The following is a 20146-nucleotide window of genomic DNA, read 5'->3' on the forward strand; positions in this document are numbered from 1 at the left end:
CTCTGCTGGTTGTCCTGGTAACAGATACCAGTCTATCTTCCTGTCAACTAACACAACTCTGCTGGTTGTCCTGGTAACAGATACCAGTGGGCAGATCTATTGTATTTGTTCCAACTAAACTACAGCACTTACTTTGGTGTGTCAAATCTGATCCTTTCTTCTCTTCTCCTCCTCTCACAGTTCCACTCAGCCCCGTTGTTTTCCTGCAGTCCACCAGCAGCACAGACAACCTCTTCATACCCAGCAGTAAGGTGCTACCAGGAGAGGCACGATACAGGGACTCCGGGAGGGAGGAAGGGCTAGTGTTGTCCTGGTAACCATAAAGAGGGGACACAGACGCACATCATTATGGATGCTGATGTCACTGTTGTCATAAAGTGGTTTACAGAAACCCAGCCCCCAAGCAAGAGAAAGCTGTTTGCTTGTCCAGACCAAGCTGTACCATCTGGTGTTCTGATCTGGAGAGACTCTTCTCTGCCTCGTCAGCATCAGGATGTTGTTGAAGCTCCCCAGAGGATCCACCATAGTCATGTCTCTCTCCTGTGTTAATGAGAACATCAAAATGAGTAGTAAACTTATAACCGTCTAATAAAATCATAGGGTCTTACAAGAGGCATGAATATGTCCCTTTGATATTTTAAGTAGAGATTATGCTTCAATATTGAATTTTAAAAGCCTGTTATATTAGATGAGGGGAACTTTAATATAGACCACATGGAGAATTCAATACATCTCATTGAAAAGTCCCTAAAATATATGAACCAATTGCAGATCGAACCTTTAACAATTTATATAGAACTGAACAACATATTCAAGTGTAGAACTTCAGTAGAATGCCACTTTAAAACCACACATTAGTTCAACAACGGCATAGTTTGTGTCCCTGTTGAAGACAGTACTCACTGGTGTTAATCTGATATTCTGTCTCCTCTTTCACTCCCAAAACGTCTTCCTCCTTCACCTTTATTGAGATAGCATCCTCTTCCTCTCTAAACGGTTCTTTCTCTTCTATCACTATAACAGCCTCCTCTTCCTCCTTTTTCATTCTGAAATGTTCTTTCACTATAACAGCATCTTCTTCCTTCACTATAACAGTCTCCTCTTCCTCCTTTTTCATTCTAAAAGGTTCTTTCTCTTTCACTGTAACATCCTCCTCTTCTTCAATGTTCAGCGCCAGAGCTTCTTTCTCCAAACAGCAGACCTCCTCTTCTATAGCAGGGATGAGTACTTTAATGAACTCATGGTCAGGGATGTTAGCTAGCTAGTTAGCATTAGCGACTAGCCTAGTGCTAGGCTCAGCATCAATCTTTAACAAGTTTGCAAATTCGGTTACAGTTAACCAGTTAATACGTCAACAGAACTGTGTTTAAAACACTGAGATTAGATCATGTACATTAAGATGGTCTAAAGCGTCAATCTTTCACTTTTATGTTGGCTAGCAAGCTACAGAGGTGGTTGAAAGAGTTTGTGCCTGGTTGTTCCTGAAGAAGCGTCCGTCCAGTCCATGATACGTCACGGAAGAAGCATCACCTGAAAGACGATCATCGCCATCTGCTGGCTGGAGTGGGTAACGCAGTTTGGAAACAATACACTACACTTTTGTATTGGAAAGAACGTACCGTAATTTCCGGACTATAAGCCGCTACTTTATTCCCACACTTTGAACCTCGTGGTTTATACAATGACGCGGCAAATTTATGGATTTTTCCCGATTTCACAAGATTCATGCCGCCAAAAAAACTGAGCACCGTCACATAATGTGACGTAAATCGAGCGCGCTCAAACTTCCCATCATTCTGATTACGGTAGTAATTTTGTCACCCTCTTCATGGCAAAGACACCAAGAAATGCATATGATGCAGCTTTCAAGTTGAAGGCGATCGATCTGGCTGTTGGAAAAGGAAATAGAGCTGCTGCATGGGAGCTTGGCCTTAATGAGTCGATGATAAGACGTTGGAAACAGCAGCGTGAGGAACTGACTCAGTGCAAAAAGACAACAAAGGCTTTCAGAGGGAAGAAAAGCAGATGGCCCAAAGTATTTGCAGCCACTCGACATCAGTGTAAATCGCTGTTTTGTTCCGTTTAAGAAATGTTTTTCAACAGAATCTTCGGAATGAATACACCCCTGATCATGTGTAAACACAGTTCACTTTTTCATTACAGCCAAGTTGTAGTCCTTCTCTCCTCCTCTCACCTATTCCCTTCGCTCCTGGACTTCAATGCATAACACATCAGCTGTATGTGACCAGGTGAAAAAAAAACTTTTCCAAAAGCTCGTAGGTTTGTATTGAAGTCAAAATACTCAGAGGAGAAACGGAAACTCGCTGTGCTCCAGGCTACACCATGGTGCTACCCTACAGAATGCTGCTGAGGCTACTGTAGACCTTCATGTTTTCATCAATTATTCGGTGACGTGATTATATTTAGTCGCCTTCCTCCTCTGAGGAGCCTCCCCTTCCTCCTCTGAGGAGCCTCCCCTTCCTCCTCTGAGGAGCCTCCCCTTCCTCCTCTGAGGAGCCTCCACTGCACCCAAAGGACACCTAGCCAACTTGACAATTGTGGGAAGCATTGGAGTCAACATGGGCCAGCATCCCTGTGGAATGCTTTCGACACCTTGTGGAGTCCATGCCCCGACGAATTGAGGCTATTCTGAGGGGAAAAGGGGAGGGTCCAACTCCATATTAGGAAGGTGTTCGAAATGTTTGGTATAATCAGTGGATACATCTGCCATTTAGCAGACACTTTTATCCAAAGGGATTTGCAGTCATGTTTGCAAACACTTTACCTATGGGTGGTCCCAGGAATCAAACCCACTACCCTGGTTTAACAAGCACTATACTCCACCAACTGAGATACAGGACCACAAGGAATGATCAAGGAATGACGCAGATAAACACACACAGCCTGAGTTTGAAAAATATAATTGAATCAAAGACCGTAACTTTGAAACTGACATACTCTATATTAGATGTAGTCCGATTCATCTGAATGGCCGATTAATTAGGGCCGATCTCATTTTTGGTATTTTTGGGCGGCGATTTTGCAGATTTTTTTTTTACACCTTTATTGAATCTTTATTTAACTCGGCAAGTCAGTTAAGAACGCATTCTTATTTTCAATGACGGCCTTGGAACGGTGGGTTAACTGCCTTGTCCAGGGGCAGAATGCTAGATTTTCACCTTGTCAGCTCGGGGGAAACTGCCTTGCAACCTTACAGTTAACTTGTCCAACTCTCTAACCACCTGCCTCTCATTGCACTCCACGAGGAGCCTGCCTGTTAAGCGAATGCAGTAGAAGCCAAGTTAACACCATCCAGTCCCTTCAGCTCCATTCAACCCCTCCCATCTGTCTCTAAACACCATCCAGCCCCACCCTTCAGCTCCATTCAACCCCTCCCATCTGTCTCTAAACACCATCCAGCCCCACCCTTCAGCTCCATTCAACCCCTCCCATCTGTCTCTTAACACCATCCAGTCCCTTCAGCTCCATTCAACCCCTCCCATCTGTCTCTTAACATCCATATGGGATTTATATTTGCCATATATATTTTAACTGTGCTGCGATGCTTCACAAAAGTACTAAACTTTTCGATTCTCATAGTTTCTACAGATTGTAAATTAAAGATAAACATTTTTGTTAAAATAATTATAATATTATGGATTGATTGAATAGGACTTTTCAAATGACCCAGTATTGCCATCTGCAGCGTTAGTTCTAGGTAAATGTTGCAATTCTTCAGCGATTCCTGGACCTGTGACCAACAATGAGCTACATATGGACAGTACCAAAATAAATGTCCTAATGACTGCCTCCTCGCAGCAAAATCTGCAGAGCTGGGAAGATTGTATCCCCATATATAACATTATATTGGTTGCAAGAATTTTGTATAATAATTGAAGCTTTGAATCCGGCGTCATTTTGCGTGTCAATTCATAAACCATGTGCCATGGAATCAGTACAATGAAAATCTCTTGCCAACTATTTTGAAATTTATTTGGCACAGCTGTCAGTTGTTTGGTCCTTAAATGGAACTGGTAAACATTTCTATTTATCACAATTTGGTCCACAATGCAGGGCCGACAAGTTCCTGTTCTACAGTCTTGTAAAGATAGGGGGGTTGACTGGGACAGGCAATGTAACATCCATCATGTTTTATGGAAAAGATTTTTGTAAAACAAGCACCTTACATCAGATCCTCTTGAAACTTTCTCTCCAAATCTGACTTTCATCAAGGTTTTATATGGTCTATTGGTTTCTCTCTAAATCTAACTTTCATCAAGGTTTTATATGGTCTATTGGTTTCTCTCTAAAACAAACTTACATCAAGGTTTTACATGTCAACTAACAGAACTGTCTACTGTGGTGGAAATATACCAGTCTATCTTCCTGTCAACAAACAGAAATCTGCTGGTTGTCCTGGTAACAGATACCAGTCTATCTTCCTGTCAACAAACAGACTCTGCTGGTTGTCCGGCTAACAGATACCAGTCTATCTTCCTGTCAACTAACAGAACTCTGCTGGTTGTCCGGGTAACAGATACCAGTCTATCTTCCTGTCACCAAACAGAACTCTGCTGGTTGTCCTGGTAACAGATACCAGTGGGCAGATCTATTGTATTTGTTCCAACTAAACTACAGCACTTACTTTGGTGTGTCAAATCTGATCCTTTCTTCTCTTCTCCTCCTCTCACAGTTCCACTCAGCCCCGTTGTTTTCCTGCAGTCCACCAGCAGCACAGACAACCTCTTCATACCCAGCAGTAAGGTGCTACCAGGAGAGGCACGATACAGGGACTCCGGGAGGGAGGAAGGGCTAGTGTTGTCCTGGTAACCATAAAGAGGGGACACAGACGCACATCATTATGGATGCTGATGTCACTGTTGTCATAAAGTGCTTTACAGAAACCCAGCCCCCAAGCAAGAGAAAGCTGTTTGCTTGTCCAGACCAAGCTGTACCATCTGGTGTTCTGATCTGGAGAGACTCTTCTCTGCCTCGTCAGCATCAGGATGTTGTTGAAGCTCCCCAGAGGATCCACCATAGTCATGTCTCTCTCCTGTGTTAATGAGAACATCAAAATGAGTAGTAAACTTATAACCGTCTAATAAAATCATAGGGTCTTACAAGAGGCATGAATATGTCCCTTTGATATTTTAAGTAGAGATTATGCTTCAATATTGAATTTTAAAAGCCTGTTATATTAGATGAGGGGAACTTTAATATAGACCACATGGAGAATTCAATACATCTCATTGAAAAGTCCCTAAAATATATGAACCAATTGCAGATCGACCCTTTAACAATTTATATAGAACTGAACAACATATTCAAGTGTAGAACTTCAGTAGAATGCCACTTTAAAACCACACATTAGTTCAACAACGGCATAGTTTGTGTCCCTGTTGAAGACAGTACTCACTGGTGTTAATCTGATATTCTGTCTCCTCTTTCACTCCCAAAACGTCTTCCTCCTTCACCTTTATTGAGATAGCATCCTCTTCCTCTCTAAACGGTTCTTTCTCTTCTTTCACTATAACAGCCTCCTCTTCCTCCCTTTTCATTCTGAAATGTTCTTTCACTATAACAGCATCTTCTTCCTTCACTATAACAGTCTCCTCTTCCTCCTTTTTCATTCTGAAATGTTCTTTCACTATAACAGCATCTTCTTCCTTCATTATAACAGTCTCCTCTTCCTCCTTTTTCATTCTGAAATGTTCTTTCACTATAACAGCATCTTCTTCCTTCACTATAACAGTCTCCTCTTCCTCCTTTTTCATTCTAAAAGGTTCTTTCTCTTTCACTGTAACATCCTCCTCTTCTTCAATGTTCAGCGCCAGAACTTCTTTCTCCAAACAGCAGACCTCCTCTTCTATAGCAGGGGATGAGTACTTTAATGAACTCATGGTCAGGGATGTTAGCTAGCTAGTTAGCATTAGCGACTAGCCTAGTGCTAGGCTCAGCATCAATCTTTAACAAGTTTGCAAATTAGGTTACAGTTAACCAGTTAATACGTCAACAGAACTGTGTTTAAAACACTGATATTAGATCATGTACATTAAGATGGTCTAAAGCGTTAATCTTTCACTTTTTTGTTGGCTAGCAAGCCACCGAGGTGGTTGATAGAGTAGCCACGTTGTTGTTCCTGAAGAAGCGTCCCGTCCAGTCCATTATACGTCACACAAGAAGCATCTCCTGAAAGACGTACATCGCCAGCTGCTGGCTGGAGTGGGTAACGCAGTTTGGAAACAATAGTTACTACACTTTTTGTATTGGAAAGAACGTCATAATTATTTAATAATAAGCTGATACATTTTCTCTTCCAAATAATACGTTCCTGTACACAGACGTAGAAGCTCAATATGAATATGTAGATGATTTATAAATACTTTTATGAATAGGTAGTGTGTTGATATACATTTTCTCTGTTAATTTTTCACATTCTTTTTTTATCTACATGTGACCATACTATTCCCTTAAAGCCACGCTCTATAAGATACAAATCATCCTGTAAACAACAGAACAAATGCATCACATGCAAATAGCACTTGGTTATCTGTAGTGCTATACACTGGGTAGACAAAACATTAAGAACAGCTGCTCCTTCCATGACTTAGAAAGACTAGGTGAATCCAGGCTAAAGCTATGATCCCTTACTGATGTCACTAGTTAAATCCACTTCAATCTGTGTAGATGAAGGGGGGAGACAGGTTAAATAACAATTTTTAAGCCTTGAGCCATGAGACATGGATTGTGCATGTGTGCCATTTAGAGAGTTAATGGGGAAGACAAAATATTTAAGTTACTTTGCACGGGGTATGGTAGTAGGTGCCAGGCGCACCGGTTTGTGTCAAGAACTGCAACGCTGCTGGGTTTTTCAGCTCAACAGTTTCCCATGTGTACCAAGAGTGGTCCACCACCCAAACAGTGGAGGTCAGTGCCGTTTAAGATGAGGCAGGACGATTGTTTTTTTCATGAGCATGGCCTTAATTCTATTACAGCATATTGGACGACTGTCATTCATATTTCACTCACCCTGTTCAATGTAACAGCAACAAGTTTAGGCTACTACATGATACTCTAAATGTCCCTATACCCATCATGAGGTAGCAACCTAGCCTATGAATGAAAGTTTAGAATGTAGGTTCACACAGGTCGAGAGAAAATTTTGCGATGACAGACAGTGCCACATGGACAGACAGTGACACATTCAATACTGCCTTGCACACTCTCGCCTGCATCTAGCTGAAATAGAGATATTACTGGACAAATTCAGGCATGTTTATCCCCGTTTTGTTCCATTTAAGAAACGTTTGTCAACAGAATCGGCGGAATGAATACACCCCTGATCATGCATAAACACAGTTCACTTTCATTACAGACACGTTGTATTCCTTCTTGCATCTATGTGCTCTCCTCTTATCACCTTCTCCCTTTGTTTCTGTACTTCAATGCATAACACATCAGCTGTATGTCACCAGGAGAAAAAACCTTTCCAAGCCAAACCATTTCATAACTGCTACACACAGCTTACATTGTTGTCAACTGTGTAACTGTGTAAGTCTATGGAAGCCTTGAGAACCATAATCCTCCTAGGTTTTGTATTGAGGTCAATGTACCCAGAGGAGGATGCAAAATAGTATGTTTTAATAAATTATTTGGTTACGTGATTATATTTAGTATAGTTTTATCTAAAAAGGACAACTTTTAAATATTTTACCATTTTTATTTTTCTGAAAATAACTGAGGACGATGGTTCTCCCCTTCCTCCTCTGATGAGACCCCACTGCAACCAAAGGACACCCAGCCAATTTGACACATTTGTGGGAAGCATTGGAGTCAATATGGGCCAGCATCCCCGTGGAACGCTTTCGACACCTTGTAGAGTCCATGCCCCGACGAATTGAGGCTATTCTGAGGGAGAAAGGGGAGGGTCCAACTCCATATTAGGAAGGTGTTCCAAATGTTTGGTATAATCAGTGGATATATCTGCCATTTAGCAGACACTTTTATCCAAAGGGATTTGCAGTCATGTGTACAAACACTTTACATATGGGTGGTCCCAGGAATCAAACCCACTACCCTGGTTTAACAAGCACTATACTCCACCAACTGAGCTACAGGACCACAAGGAATGATCAAGGAATGACACAGATAAACACACACAGCCTGAGTTTCAGAAATATAATTGAATCAAAGACTGAAACATTGAAACTGACATCCTTCATATTTAGTTACAAATATTATTTGTCACATGCGCTGAATACAACAGGTGTAGATCTTAACGTGAAATGCTTACTGACAAGCCTATAACCAACAACGTAGATAAGAAAAATAAGGGTTAAGAAAATATTCCCAAAATAAAAAGTTTTTAAAAGTAGCTCAGTGCCGAGGGGTAGCTCAGGCCTGAGCTACCCCTCGGTCCTGAGCTTCCTCAGTAATGAGGCACCCCTCAGTCCAGGTGGGCCCTTTGTTAGGGTTACTAGGCCAAGGTCGGCGACGAGGGTCGCCACTCAAATGACGCTAAGAAAGCGGACTAAGACTATGGTAGAGTGGCGTCCACGTCCCGCCACAGTGGACAGACGCCCACCCAGACCCTCTCCTTAAGTCTATGGTTGCCTAGATTGGTTGCCTAGATTGGTTCTCAATCAGAGGATATATATCAGAGGAGGTACCAGTACAGTGTCAATGTGGAGGCTATATACAGGAGGTACTAGTACAGAGTCAATATACAGGAGGTACCAGTACCGAGTCAATGTGGAGACTATATACAGGGGGTACCAGTACAGAATCAATGTGGAGGCTATATACAGGAGGTACCAGTACCGAGTCAATGTGGAGGCTATATACAGGGGGTACCAGTACAGAGTGGAGGCTATACAAGGGATGTTTACATACACTTAGGTTGGAGTCATTAAAACTCGGTTTTCAACCACTCCACAAATGTCTTGTTGACAAACTATAGTATATGCAAGTCTAAACACCATGGGACCACACAGCCGTCATACCGCTCAGGAAGAAGACTTGTTCTGTCTCCTAGAGATCAACATACGTTGGTGCGAAAAGTGCAAACCAGTCCCAAACAACAGCAAAGGACCTTGTGAAGATGCTGGAGGAAACAGGTACAAAAATATCTATATCCATAGTAAAATGAGTCCTATATCAACATAACCTGAAAGGCCGCTCAGCAAGGAAGAAGCCACTGAAGAAGGGCCTTGGTTAGGGATGTATCCTTGTTTTGAATCCCAGCCACCGTAGGAGGCCTTTTGCCTTTTGGTAGGCCGCCGTTGTAAATAAGAATTTGTTCTTAACTGACTTGCCAAGTTAAATAAAGGTTCAATAATAAATAAATAAAATAAAGTACAGAGAGATAATTGATGAAAACCTGCTCCAGAGCACTCAGGACCTCAGACTGGGGCAAAGGTTCACCTTCCAACAGAACAACAACCCTAAGCACACAGACAAAGGACAACGCAGAAGTGGCTTCGGGACAAGTCTCTGAATGTCCTTGTGTGGCCCAGCCAGAGCCTGGACTTGAACCCGATCGAACATCTCTGGAGAGACCTGAAAATAGCTGTGCAGCGACGCTCCCCATCCAACCTGACAGAGGTTGAGAGGATCTGCAGAGAAGAATGGGAAAAGAATGGGGAAAAATACAGGTGTGCCAAGCTTGTTCCTGTTAAGACACCTGGCCAGCTGAGTGCAGGTGGGCTCTCCTGTCAACATGAGGCTCCTGTTGCAGCCCTCAATGGCACATTGACAGATTTTTCACCTAGTCCTCTCTGGGATTCAAACAAGGGATCTTTCCGTTACTGGCCCAACACTGTTAACCGCTAGGCTACCTGCAGCAGGAGCCCCATGTTGACAGGAGAGCCCACCTGCATTCAGCTGGTCAGGGGCAGTGGTGCCCTGTAAGTAACAAATGTATCACTATCAGAGGGGTGTATTATGACATCAGATAGAACTACTCAGACATTCCAAATATCACTTGATTATCAGAGGGGTGTATTATGACATCAGATAGAACTACTCAGACATTCCAAATATCACTTGATTATCAGAGGGGTGTATTATGACATCAGATAGAACTACTCAGACATTCCAAATATCACCTGATTATCAGAGGGGTGTATTATGACATCATATAGAACTACTCAGACATTCCAAATCAGGCTTCATCCATATCATGAAGGTGGATATTGATCCAACCATTTCAAAAGTAATGACTGGGCTGACGGAAACAGTTTATGCCTGAACATTTTTATAAATGGCGACAGACGATATGTTAGTTCGTTTGACATGGTGGGTTGTGTCAGTAAAAACGTTTTAGTGAGAAATGCCGATGGAAACTCCTTTATGTACAAATATTTATATATATATATATATATCCCACTAAAACTTGAGAAACCATGTAGTTTATTAGGCTACAGGTGAAATAAGTTATGAACTTCACAGAGTGGTGAAACTACATGTGATGAGCTTGATGATCAATTCCAATACATTTTGAGGGTCTTAATCTGGTGACATGATGACCGATGCTTGGTTGCCATTTGACAAATAAAATATTTGCTCTCATCCATAATAATCTCATCAATCGGGTAACAATGTTTATTCAACCAGTGGGAGCTTTGTAAATGCCCCCAGGAAAGTAAAACAAAGAACTCTTCATTGAGACAATGATAAATAGCAATCCGTGGGAGAGTTGTGGTGGATATTATAAAATAAGGATCTGCTGGAGTCCAATTCAAACCAAGACTCTTTATTTCTGAGCTCAAAGAGAATAACAATTACACAGTGCAGTGTAGACAGTCTGAATTCCTGAAGCATTGGGTGATGAGCAAATATCTTTATAGTTTCCTGTTCCTGGGCGGGACTTTATTCATACAAGGACACAGGTGTAAATTGGTTTGCAACACAGAATGATAGTCCCAAGAACAGGAGATTATAATAGGACAGTTTCACAAGGTTAGTCACATACTCAGTTATGTGGACACACATACAACTAACATTTTCCATTACACAGTCTGAACATTTTCATTTAATTAAATCATCAGTGGGCCAAAAATGCAAATGTCAACAATGGAACTAATTCATCACATCCAAATATCACTTGATTATCTGTAGTGCTGGAGGAATGGCACACCCAGATAAACACACACAAAGAGTTTTAAAAAAGGACCATTTAAACACATGGAACCTGATCTACTCTATATTCAAACTGACAGACTCCATATTCAATTCATGTTTTCTAATAAAAACAAACAAATATATGTTTGAGTATACCCTGTACCATTTAATTTCATCTGGTAAAGACAGGTAAACACATTGTCAGTCAACAATATAAGACAACGGGAGCACTGTGTATGTTCTCTGATGAATTTGAAGTCAATGTGATGTGAAATATCAATATACACGCTAAGAGAAGTCATTTCTCTCTCCTGTGTGGTTACTCTAAAGACGTTTAAGTGACTGTTATGAGTAAAATGTTTTCCCACAGTCTGGCCTTTTGTAAGCATTCTCCGCTGTGTGCAGTCTCATGTGTTCTTTCATTCTTCCTAAATGGGCAAAAGCTTTGCACCCTGGGAGGAGTGGAAAGGCTTCTCCCCTGTGTGTATTCTCTTGTGTCGTTTCAGCCCCCCTGAACGGTTGAAACACTTTCCACACTGGGAGCAGTGGTAAGGCTTCTCACCTGTGTGTATTCTCTCATGATGTTTCAGGTTCCCTAAATTGTTAAAACTCTTTCCACACTGGGAGCAGTGATAAGGCTTCTCCCCTGTGTGTATTCTCTCATGTCGTTTCAGCTCCTTTGACCGGATGAAACACTTTCCACACTGGGAGCAGTGGTAAGGCCTCTCCCATGTGTGTATTCTCTCATGTTGTTTTAGGTTCCCTAAATTGTTAAAACTCTTTCCACAATGGGAGCAGTGGCAAGGCTTCTCCCCTGTGTGTATTCTCTCATGTTGTTTCAGGGTCCCTAAATTGTTAAAACTCTTTCCACACTGGGAGCAGTGGTAAGGCTTCTCCCCTGTGTGTATTCTCTCGTGTCGTTTCAGTTTCCCTAAACCGATAAAACTCTTTCCACACTGGGAGCAGTGATAAGGCTTCTTCCCTGTGTGTATTCTCTCATGTCGTTTCAGTTTCCCTAAATTGTTAAAACTATTTCCACACCGGGAGCAGTGATAAGGCTTCTCCCCTGTGTGTATTCTCTCGTGCAGTTTCAGATGCCCAGGCCGGTTGAAACACTTTCCACACTGGGAGCAGTGGTAAGGCTTCTCCCCTGTGTGTATTCTCTCATGAGCTTTCAGGTGTGCTTTCTGGTTAAAACTCTTTCCACACTGGGAGCAGTGGTAAGTCTTCTCCCCTGTGTGTATTTTCTCATGTTGTTTCACGTCCCATAACCGGTTACAACCCTTTCCACAGTGGGAGCACTGGTGTCGTCTTGCTGGTTTGGACGTCCCTGGCTCTGGTTCCTCTGAGTCTGGTCTTTCTCCTGCCAAAGACAAGTGTTTAAAAAAAAAAAATAGGGACCTGAATGAAACCACATGATAAAACAACCTTGCTAGGAGAGTAAATCCCAAATCAGTTTTAACAACCTTGGCCCTGTCCGGGGGTGTCCTCGGATGGGGCCACAGTGTCTCCTGACCCCTCCTGTCTCAGCCTCCAGTATTTATGCTGCAGTAGTTTATGTGTCGGGGGGCTGGGGTCAGTTTGTTATATCTGGAGTACTTCTCCTGTCCTATTCGGTGTCCTGTGTGAATCTAAGTGTGCGTTCTCTAATTCTCTCCTTCTCTCTTTCTTTCTCTCTCTCGGAGGACCTGAGCCCTAGGACCATGCCCCAGGACTACCTGACATGATGACTCCTTGCTGTCCCCAGTCCACCTGGCCATGCTGCTGCTCCAGTTTCAACTTCCACCTGACTGTGCTGCTGCTCTAGTTTCAACTGTTCTGCCTTATTATTATTCGACCATGCTGGTCATTTATGAACATTTGAACATCTTGGCCATGTTCTGTTATAATCTCCACCCGGCACAGCCAGAAGAGGACTGGCCACCCCACATAGCCTGGTTCCTCTCTAGGTTTCTTCCTAGGTATTGGCCTTTCTAGGGAGTTTTTCCTAGCCACCGTGCTTCTACACCTGCATTGCTTGCTGTTTGGGGTTTTAGGCTGGGTTTCTGTAGAAGCACTTTGTGACATCAGCTGATGTACGAAGGGCTATATAAATAAATTTGATTTTGATTTGATTAGTGTGATTTTAAAACAAATGTAGAGCTTCCTGGTAATTACTGCTATGTTTACATTACTTATTTTATTCATCCTGTTTTACAAGTCAGAACACAAAAAACCACATGATAAAACAACCTTGCTAGGAGAGTAAATCCTAAATCAGATCTCTCAATAACCCGAGGCCAGTTTTAACAACCTTAGTGTGATTTTAAAACAAATGTAGAGCTTCCTGGTAATTACTGCTATGTTTACATTACTTATTTTATTCATCGTTGCTGGATTCCTATCAAGCATGTGGTTCTAAATACAGTATATCACAAAAGTGAGTACACCCCTCACATTTTTGTAAATATTTGAGTATATCTTTTCATGTGACAACACTGAAGAAATGACACTTTGCAACAATGTAAATTAGTGAGTGTACAGCTTGTTTAACAGTGTAAATTTGCTGTCCCCTCAAAATAACTCAACACACAGCCATTAATGTCTAAACTGCTGGCAACAAAAGTGAGTACACCCCTAAGTGAGAATGTCCAAATTGGGCCCAAAGTGTCAATATTTTGTGTGGCCACCATCATTTTACAGCACTGCCTTAACCCTCTTGGCAATGGAGTTCACCAGGGCTTCACAGGTTGCCACTGGAGTCTTCTTCCACTCCTCCATGACGACATCACGGAGCTGGTGGATGTTAGAGACCTTGCACTCCCCCACCTTCCGTTTGAGGATGCCCCATAGATGCTCAATAGGGTTTAGGTCTAGAGACATGTTTGGCCAGTCCATCACCTTTACCCTCAGCTTCTTTAGCAAGGCAGTGGTCATCTTGGAGGTGTGTTTGGGGTCGTTATGTTGGAATTCTGCCCTGCGGCCCCTCCGAAGGGAGGGGATCATGCTCTGCTTCAGTATGTCACAGTACATGTTGGCATTCATGCTTCCCTCAATGAACTGCAGCTCCCCAGTGCCGGCAGCACTCATGCAGCCCCAGACCATGACACTCCCACCACCATGCTTGACTGTAGGCAAGACACACATGTCTTTGTACTCCTCACCTGGTTGCCGCCACACACGCTTGACACCATCTGAACCAAATAAGTTTATTGGTCGCATCAGACCACAGGACATGGTTCCAGTAATCCATGTCCTTAGTCTGCTTGTCTTCAGCAAACTGTTTGCGGACTTTCTTATGCATCATCTTTAGAAGAGGCTTCCTTCTGGGACGACAGCCATGCAGACCAATTTGATGCAGTGTACGGCGTATGGTCGGAGCACTGACAGGCTGACCCACCACTCCTTCAACCTCTGCAGCAATGCTGGCAGCACTCATACGTCTATTTCCCAAAGACAACCTCTGGATGTGACGTTGAGCACGTGCACTCAACTTCTTTGGTCGACCATGGCGAGGCCTGTTCTGAGTGGAACCTGTCCAGTTAAACCACTGTATGGTCTTGGCCACCGTGCTGCAGCTCAGTTTCAGGGTCTTGGCAATCTTCTTATAGCCCAGGCCATCTTTATGTAGAGCAACAATTATTTTTCTCAGATCCTCAGAGAGTTCTCTGCCATGAGGTTCCATGTTGAACTTCCAGTGACCAGTCAGTATGAGGGAGTGTGAGAGCGATGACACCAAATTTAACACACCTGCTCCCCATTCACACCTGAGCCCTTGTAACACTAACGAGTCACATGACACCGGGGAGGGAAAATGGCTTAATTGGGCCCAATTTGGACATTTTCACTTAGGGGTGTACTCACTTTTGTTGCCAGCGGTTTAGGCATTAATGGCTGTGTTGAGTTATTTTGAAGGGACAGCAAATGTACACTGTTATACAAGCTGTACACTCACTACTTTACATTGTAGAAAAGTGTAATTTCTTCAGTGTTGTCACTAAAAGATATACTCAAAAATTTACAAAAAATGTGAGGGGTGTACTCACTTTTGTGATATACTGTCTATAACTTTCATAGCTGTATGATACAGAATGTGACCTACACACTTCCTTCGCTGATGTCATATAAATGTACAAGCAAGTCTCTTCTTCTTATTGGTGTCCTTGCCACCCATTCTGAAACTAACTGCAGCTCTATGTTAAGATTTGCAGTCATTTCAGTCGCTTTAGTAGCTGACGTGTACAGTGTTGTGTCATCCGCATACATAGACTCACTGGCTTTACTCAAATGTCGTTGGCATGCTGTTGGTAAAGATTGAAAAAAAGAAGGTGCCAAACAGCTGCCCTGGGGAATTCCTGATTCTACCATGATTTTGTTGTACAGGCTCCCATTAAAGAACACTGTGCTGTTAGACAGGTAGCTCTGGGGTGGCAGGTAGCCTAGCGGTTAGAGCGGTAGGCCAGTAACCGAGAGATTGCTGGATCAAATCTCTGAGCTGCAAAGGTAAAACTCTGTCGTTCTGCCCCTGAACAAGGCAGTCCTAGGCCGTCCTTGAAAAAAAGAATTTGTTCTTAACTGACTTGCCTAGTTACATAAAGGTTACATTAAAAAAAATAACTCTTTATCCACAATATAGCAGGGGGTGTAAAAGCCCCAACAATATTTGTATCATCAATTTCTCTCAGCCAATCAGTCATTTGTAAGTGCTGTGCTTGTTGAATGAACTTCCCTATAAGCTGAATGTCTATATTTGTTTACTGTAAAATAGCATTGTATCTGGCCAAACACCATTTTTTACATTTTCATGTAAGGGTTGGTAACAGGCTGATTGGTCAGCTATTTAAGCCAGTAAAGGGAGCTTTACTATTCTTGGGGAGTGGAATGACTTTAGCTTCCCTCCAGGCCTGAGGGAACACACTTTCTAGTAGGCTTAAATTGAAGATAATGCGAATAGAACTGGCAATATCAGCTGCTATTATCCTCAATCATTTTCCATCCACGTTGTCAGACACCAGTAACATGTCATTGTTGATTTTTTTGCCCACAATTTCATTGAAGGTGTTCCAAAGCTTTTTACAATCATTATTCATGTCATTTATCTTTGTTTAATAGTGTAGTTTCTTCTTTTTATTTAGTTTAGTCACATGATTTCTCAATTTGCAATAGGTTTGCCAATCAGTTATTCAGCCAGACCTATATGCCATCTCTTTTGCCTCCCTCTTCATCATACCATTTTTAAATTCCTCATCAATCCACATGGATTTAACAGTTTTTACAGTCATTTTCTTAATGGGTGCTTGCTTATTAGTAACTGGGATAAGCAATTTCATAAACGTGGGCAGTGTCTGGTTGCTCGTCATTACACACCACGGACCAACAAATATTGTTTCCATTGTTGGAATCGGCTAAACTTGGAACATGGAGACATTAAAGAAGTGATAGGAAGTGAAAGAGACTGGGTGTTATGTCAGAAGTTAATGGTTCTCTGAAGAAAGACAGGTGGCTTTGGAATGTGTTGGGTGGACGAGAGGAGAGCAAAGTGTTAAACAGGGGAGACAGATGAATATCTGTGGATTAGATGAAGGAGAGGTTGAGGTCAGGACAGATTCTCATCAGGGAGATAAAGGTCTGGTATCCTGTTACTCTCTTTACTCTCTTCCTGTGGAACCATAAGATGTAAGGATTGGAGAGAAGGAGGAGTGTCTTAAGTGGGATATATGTCTGGATGGAACAAATGTTGGGTTGTCTGAATTACAGATGTACAGAACATTTGGGAGTAATTCAACTTGGTTAAAGCTTATCTAGTGTTCTTGAGTTATTTACTGTGAAAAAAAAGAACCTAATAACATCAACAACATAGGAATCACCACAAACAATTGTATGATCTCTTGTATAGAACATTAGGCCCGGCCTTTTGGAACTTTGGTTTTCCTAGATATGACTACTATATTGTGATCACAACATCCGATGTATCTGAAGACTGCTTTCAAACAAATTTCTGCAGCAATAGTAAAGATATGATCAAAATATGTTGATTCAATTCCTCTACTGTTTGTAATTACCCTGGTAGGTTGATTGATAACCTGAACCAGGTTGCCAGCACTGGTTACAGTTTGAAGCTTTCTCTTGAGTAGGCAGCCTGATCACAGCTTTCCTCCAGTATTAGTTAATTAATTAACAGTGTCTTGAGTTTAGTTTGCCTGTTCAACAGTCTTGTAAAGACAGGGGGGGGTTGACTGGGACAGGCAATGTAACATCCAGAATGTTTTGAGAAAAAGTTTTTGTAAAACAAGCACCTTACATTGGATCATCTTGAAACTTTCTCTCCAAAGCTGACTTTCATCAAGGTTTTATATGGTCTACTGCTTTATCTCTTTTCATTGGCAGAATCCTTTTTCAGTGTTATGATATTCATAACATCCATATCCACCAGTCTATCTTCCTGACAATGAACAGAACAGTGCTGGTTGTCCTGGTAACAGATACCAATGAATATATATATTTATTTGTTCAAACTGAACTACAGCACTTACTTTGAGTCAAATCTGATCCTTTCCGCTCTTCTCCTCCTCCCACAGTTCCACTCAGCCCCATTGTTTTCCTGCAGTCCACCAGCAGCACAGACAACCTCTTCATACCCAGCAGTAAGGTGCTAACAGGAGAGGCATGACACGGGGACTCCGGGAGGGAGGAAGTGCTAGCGTTGTCCTGGTAACCACAAAGAGGGGACACAGACGCACATCATTATGGATGCTGATGTCACTGTTGTCATGAAGTGCTCTACAGAAACCCATCCCAGACCCCAATAGAGAAAGCTGTATGCTAGACCAGACCAAGCTGTATGTTAGACCAGACCAAGCTGTCTGCTAGACCAGACCAAGCTGTATGCTAGACCAGACCAAGCTGTACCATCTGGTGTTCTGATCTGGAGAGACTCTTCTCTTCCTCGTCAGCATCAGGATGTTGTTGAGGCTCCCCAGAGGATCCACGATAGTCATGTGTCTCTCCTGTGTGAATGAGAACATCAAACAGATGGTAAACTTATGACCATCTATTGCAATCATAGAGTCTTACAAGAGGCATGCATATGTCTAAAATGGCCACTTTCATCATGATTTCCTAAAATATTGTTTGTGATGCAAATGTAAAAGGGTCGTTCCACAAAATGGGTGGCCTTTGTTATTTTAAGTAGAAAATATGCACCAATATATGCACCAATTTTAAAAGCCTGTTATATTAGATGAGGGGAACTTTAATATAGGCCATGGCGTGGAGAATTCAATACATCGAATTGAAAAGTCCCTAAAATATATGAACCAATGGCAGATTGACCCTTTAACAATTTATACAGTACTGAACAACATATTCAAGTGTAGAACTTCAGTAGAATGCCCCTTAAAAACCACACATTAGTTCAACAACGGCATAGTTTGTGCCCCTGTTTAAGACAGTACTCACTGGTGGTAATCTGATTTTCTGTCTCTTCCTCTTTCACTCCCAAAACGTCTTCCTCCTTCACCTTTATTGAGATAGCATCCTCTTCCTCACTAAACGGTTCTTTCTCTTCTTTCACTATAACAGCCTCCTCTTCCTCCTTTTTCATTCTGAATGATTCTTTCTCCAAACAGCAGACCCACTCTTCATTAGCAAGGGAGGAGTAGTTTAGTGAGCTCATGGTCAGGGATGTTAGCTAGCTAGCTAGCATTAGCGTCTAGCCTAGTGCTAGGCTCAGTATCAATCTTTAACACGTTTGCAAATTGAACCAGTTGATACGTCAACCGAAACTTGTTTAAAACCCTGAGATTAGATAATGTACATTAACACGGTCTAAAACGTCAATCTTTCAGTTGTATGTTGGCTAGCAAGCTACCGATGTGGTTGAAAGAGTTGGCGCCTTGTTGTTCCTGAAGAAGCGTCCGTCCAGTCCATTATACGTCACACAAGAAGAGTCAACTGAAAGACGCTCGTCGCCATCTGCTGACTGGAGTGGGTAACGCAGTTTGGAAACAATAGTTACAACACCTTTTGTATTGGAAAGAACGTCATAATTGTTTAACAATAAGCTGATACATTTTCTCTTCCAAATAATACGTTCCTGTACACAGACGTAGAAGCTCAATATGAATATGTAGATGATTAATAAATACTTATATGAATAGGTAGTGTGTTGATATACATTTTCTCTGTTAATTTTTCACATTCGTTTTTATCTACATGTGACCATACTATTACCTTATAGCCACGCTCTATAAGATACACATCATCCTGTAAACAACAGAACAAATGCATCACATGCAAATAGCACTTGGTTATCTGTAGTGCTATACACTGGGTAGACAAAACATTAAGAACAGCTGCTCCTTCCATGACATAGAAAGACTAGGTGAATCCAGGCTAAAGCTATGATCCCTTACTGATGTCACTAGTTAAATCCACTTCAATCTGTGTAGATGAAGGGGGGAAACAGGTTAAATAAGGATTTTTAAACCTTGAGACATGAGACATGGATTGTGCATGTGTGCCATTTAGAGAGTTAATGGGGAAGACAAAATATTTAAGTTACTTTGCACGGGGTATGGTAGTAGGTGCCAGGCGCACCGGTTTGTGTCAAGAACTGCAACGCTGCTGGGTTTTTCAGCTCAACAGTTTCCCATGTGTACCAAGAGTGGTCCACCACCCAAACAGTGGCGGTTAGTGCCGTTTAAGATGAGGCAGGATGATTTGTTTTTTCATGAGCATGGCCTTAATTCTATTACAGCATATTGGACGACTGTCATTCATATTTCACTCACCCTGTTCAATGTAACAGCAATAGGTTTAGGCTACTACATGATACTCTAATTGTCCCTATACCCATCATGAGGTAGCAATCTAGTTTCTATTTACATTTCTTTGATTTGTCAACTAAAGTTAATTTAACATGAAATCAACACAAAATGTCACCAGTCATTGGATTTAGGTTGCAAGTTGGGTGAAACACAAAATGTTACCAGTCATTGGATTTCGGTTGCTGGTTGGGTGAAACACAAAATGTTACCTGTGGAAA

The 20146-nt window shown here is 42.0% G+C and overlaps 2 protein-coding genes across 2 annotated transcripts in view; both read right to left on the reverse strand.

Annotated features, from left to right (window-relative positions):
* Positions 1-18102, reverse strand: part of LOC116363070 (zinc finger protein 850-like) — a 46661-nt gene extending 28559 nt beyond the window's left edge. The window contains exons 1-3 of the mRNA XM_031816997.1: positions 18010-18102; positions 17634-17808; positions 12470-12484 (exon numbers count right to left, since the gene is read on the reverse strand). Of these exons, the coding sequence (XP_031672857.1) occupies positions 12470-12484; positions 17634-17808; positions 18010-18012 (193 nt within the window). The 5' untranslated portion in view covers positions 18013-18102. The remainder of the gene's footprint in view (positions 1-12469; positions 12485-17633; positions 17809-18009) is intronic.
* Positions 10733-12390, reverse strand: LOC116363071 (zinc finger protein 3-like). The gene is made up of 2 exons (XM_031816998.1): positions 12384-12390; positions 10733-12265 (listed from the first exon to the last, which is right to left on the reverse strand). The coding sequence occupies exons 1-2, from the start codon at positions 12388-12390 to the stop codon at positions 11550-11552; spliced, it is 723 nt and encodes a 240-aa protein (XP_031672858.1). The 3' UTR covers positions 10733-11549.
* Positions 18103-20146: the final 2044 nt, after the last annotated feature.

The sequence above is a fragment of the Oncorhynchus kisutch genome, unplaced genomic scaffold, assembly GCF_002021735.2.
Source record: "Oncorhynchus kisutch isolate 150728-3 unplaced genomic scaffold, Okis_V2 scaffold910, whole genome shotgun sequence".
NCBI lineage: Eukaryota > Metazoa > Chordata > Actinopteri > Salmoniformes > Salmonidae > Oncorhynchus > Oncorhynchus kisutch.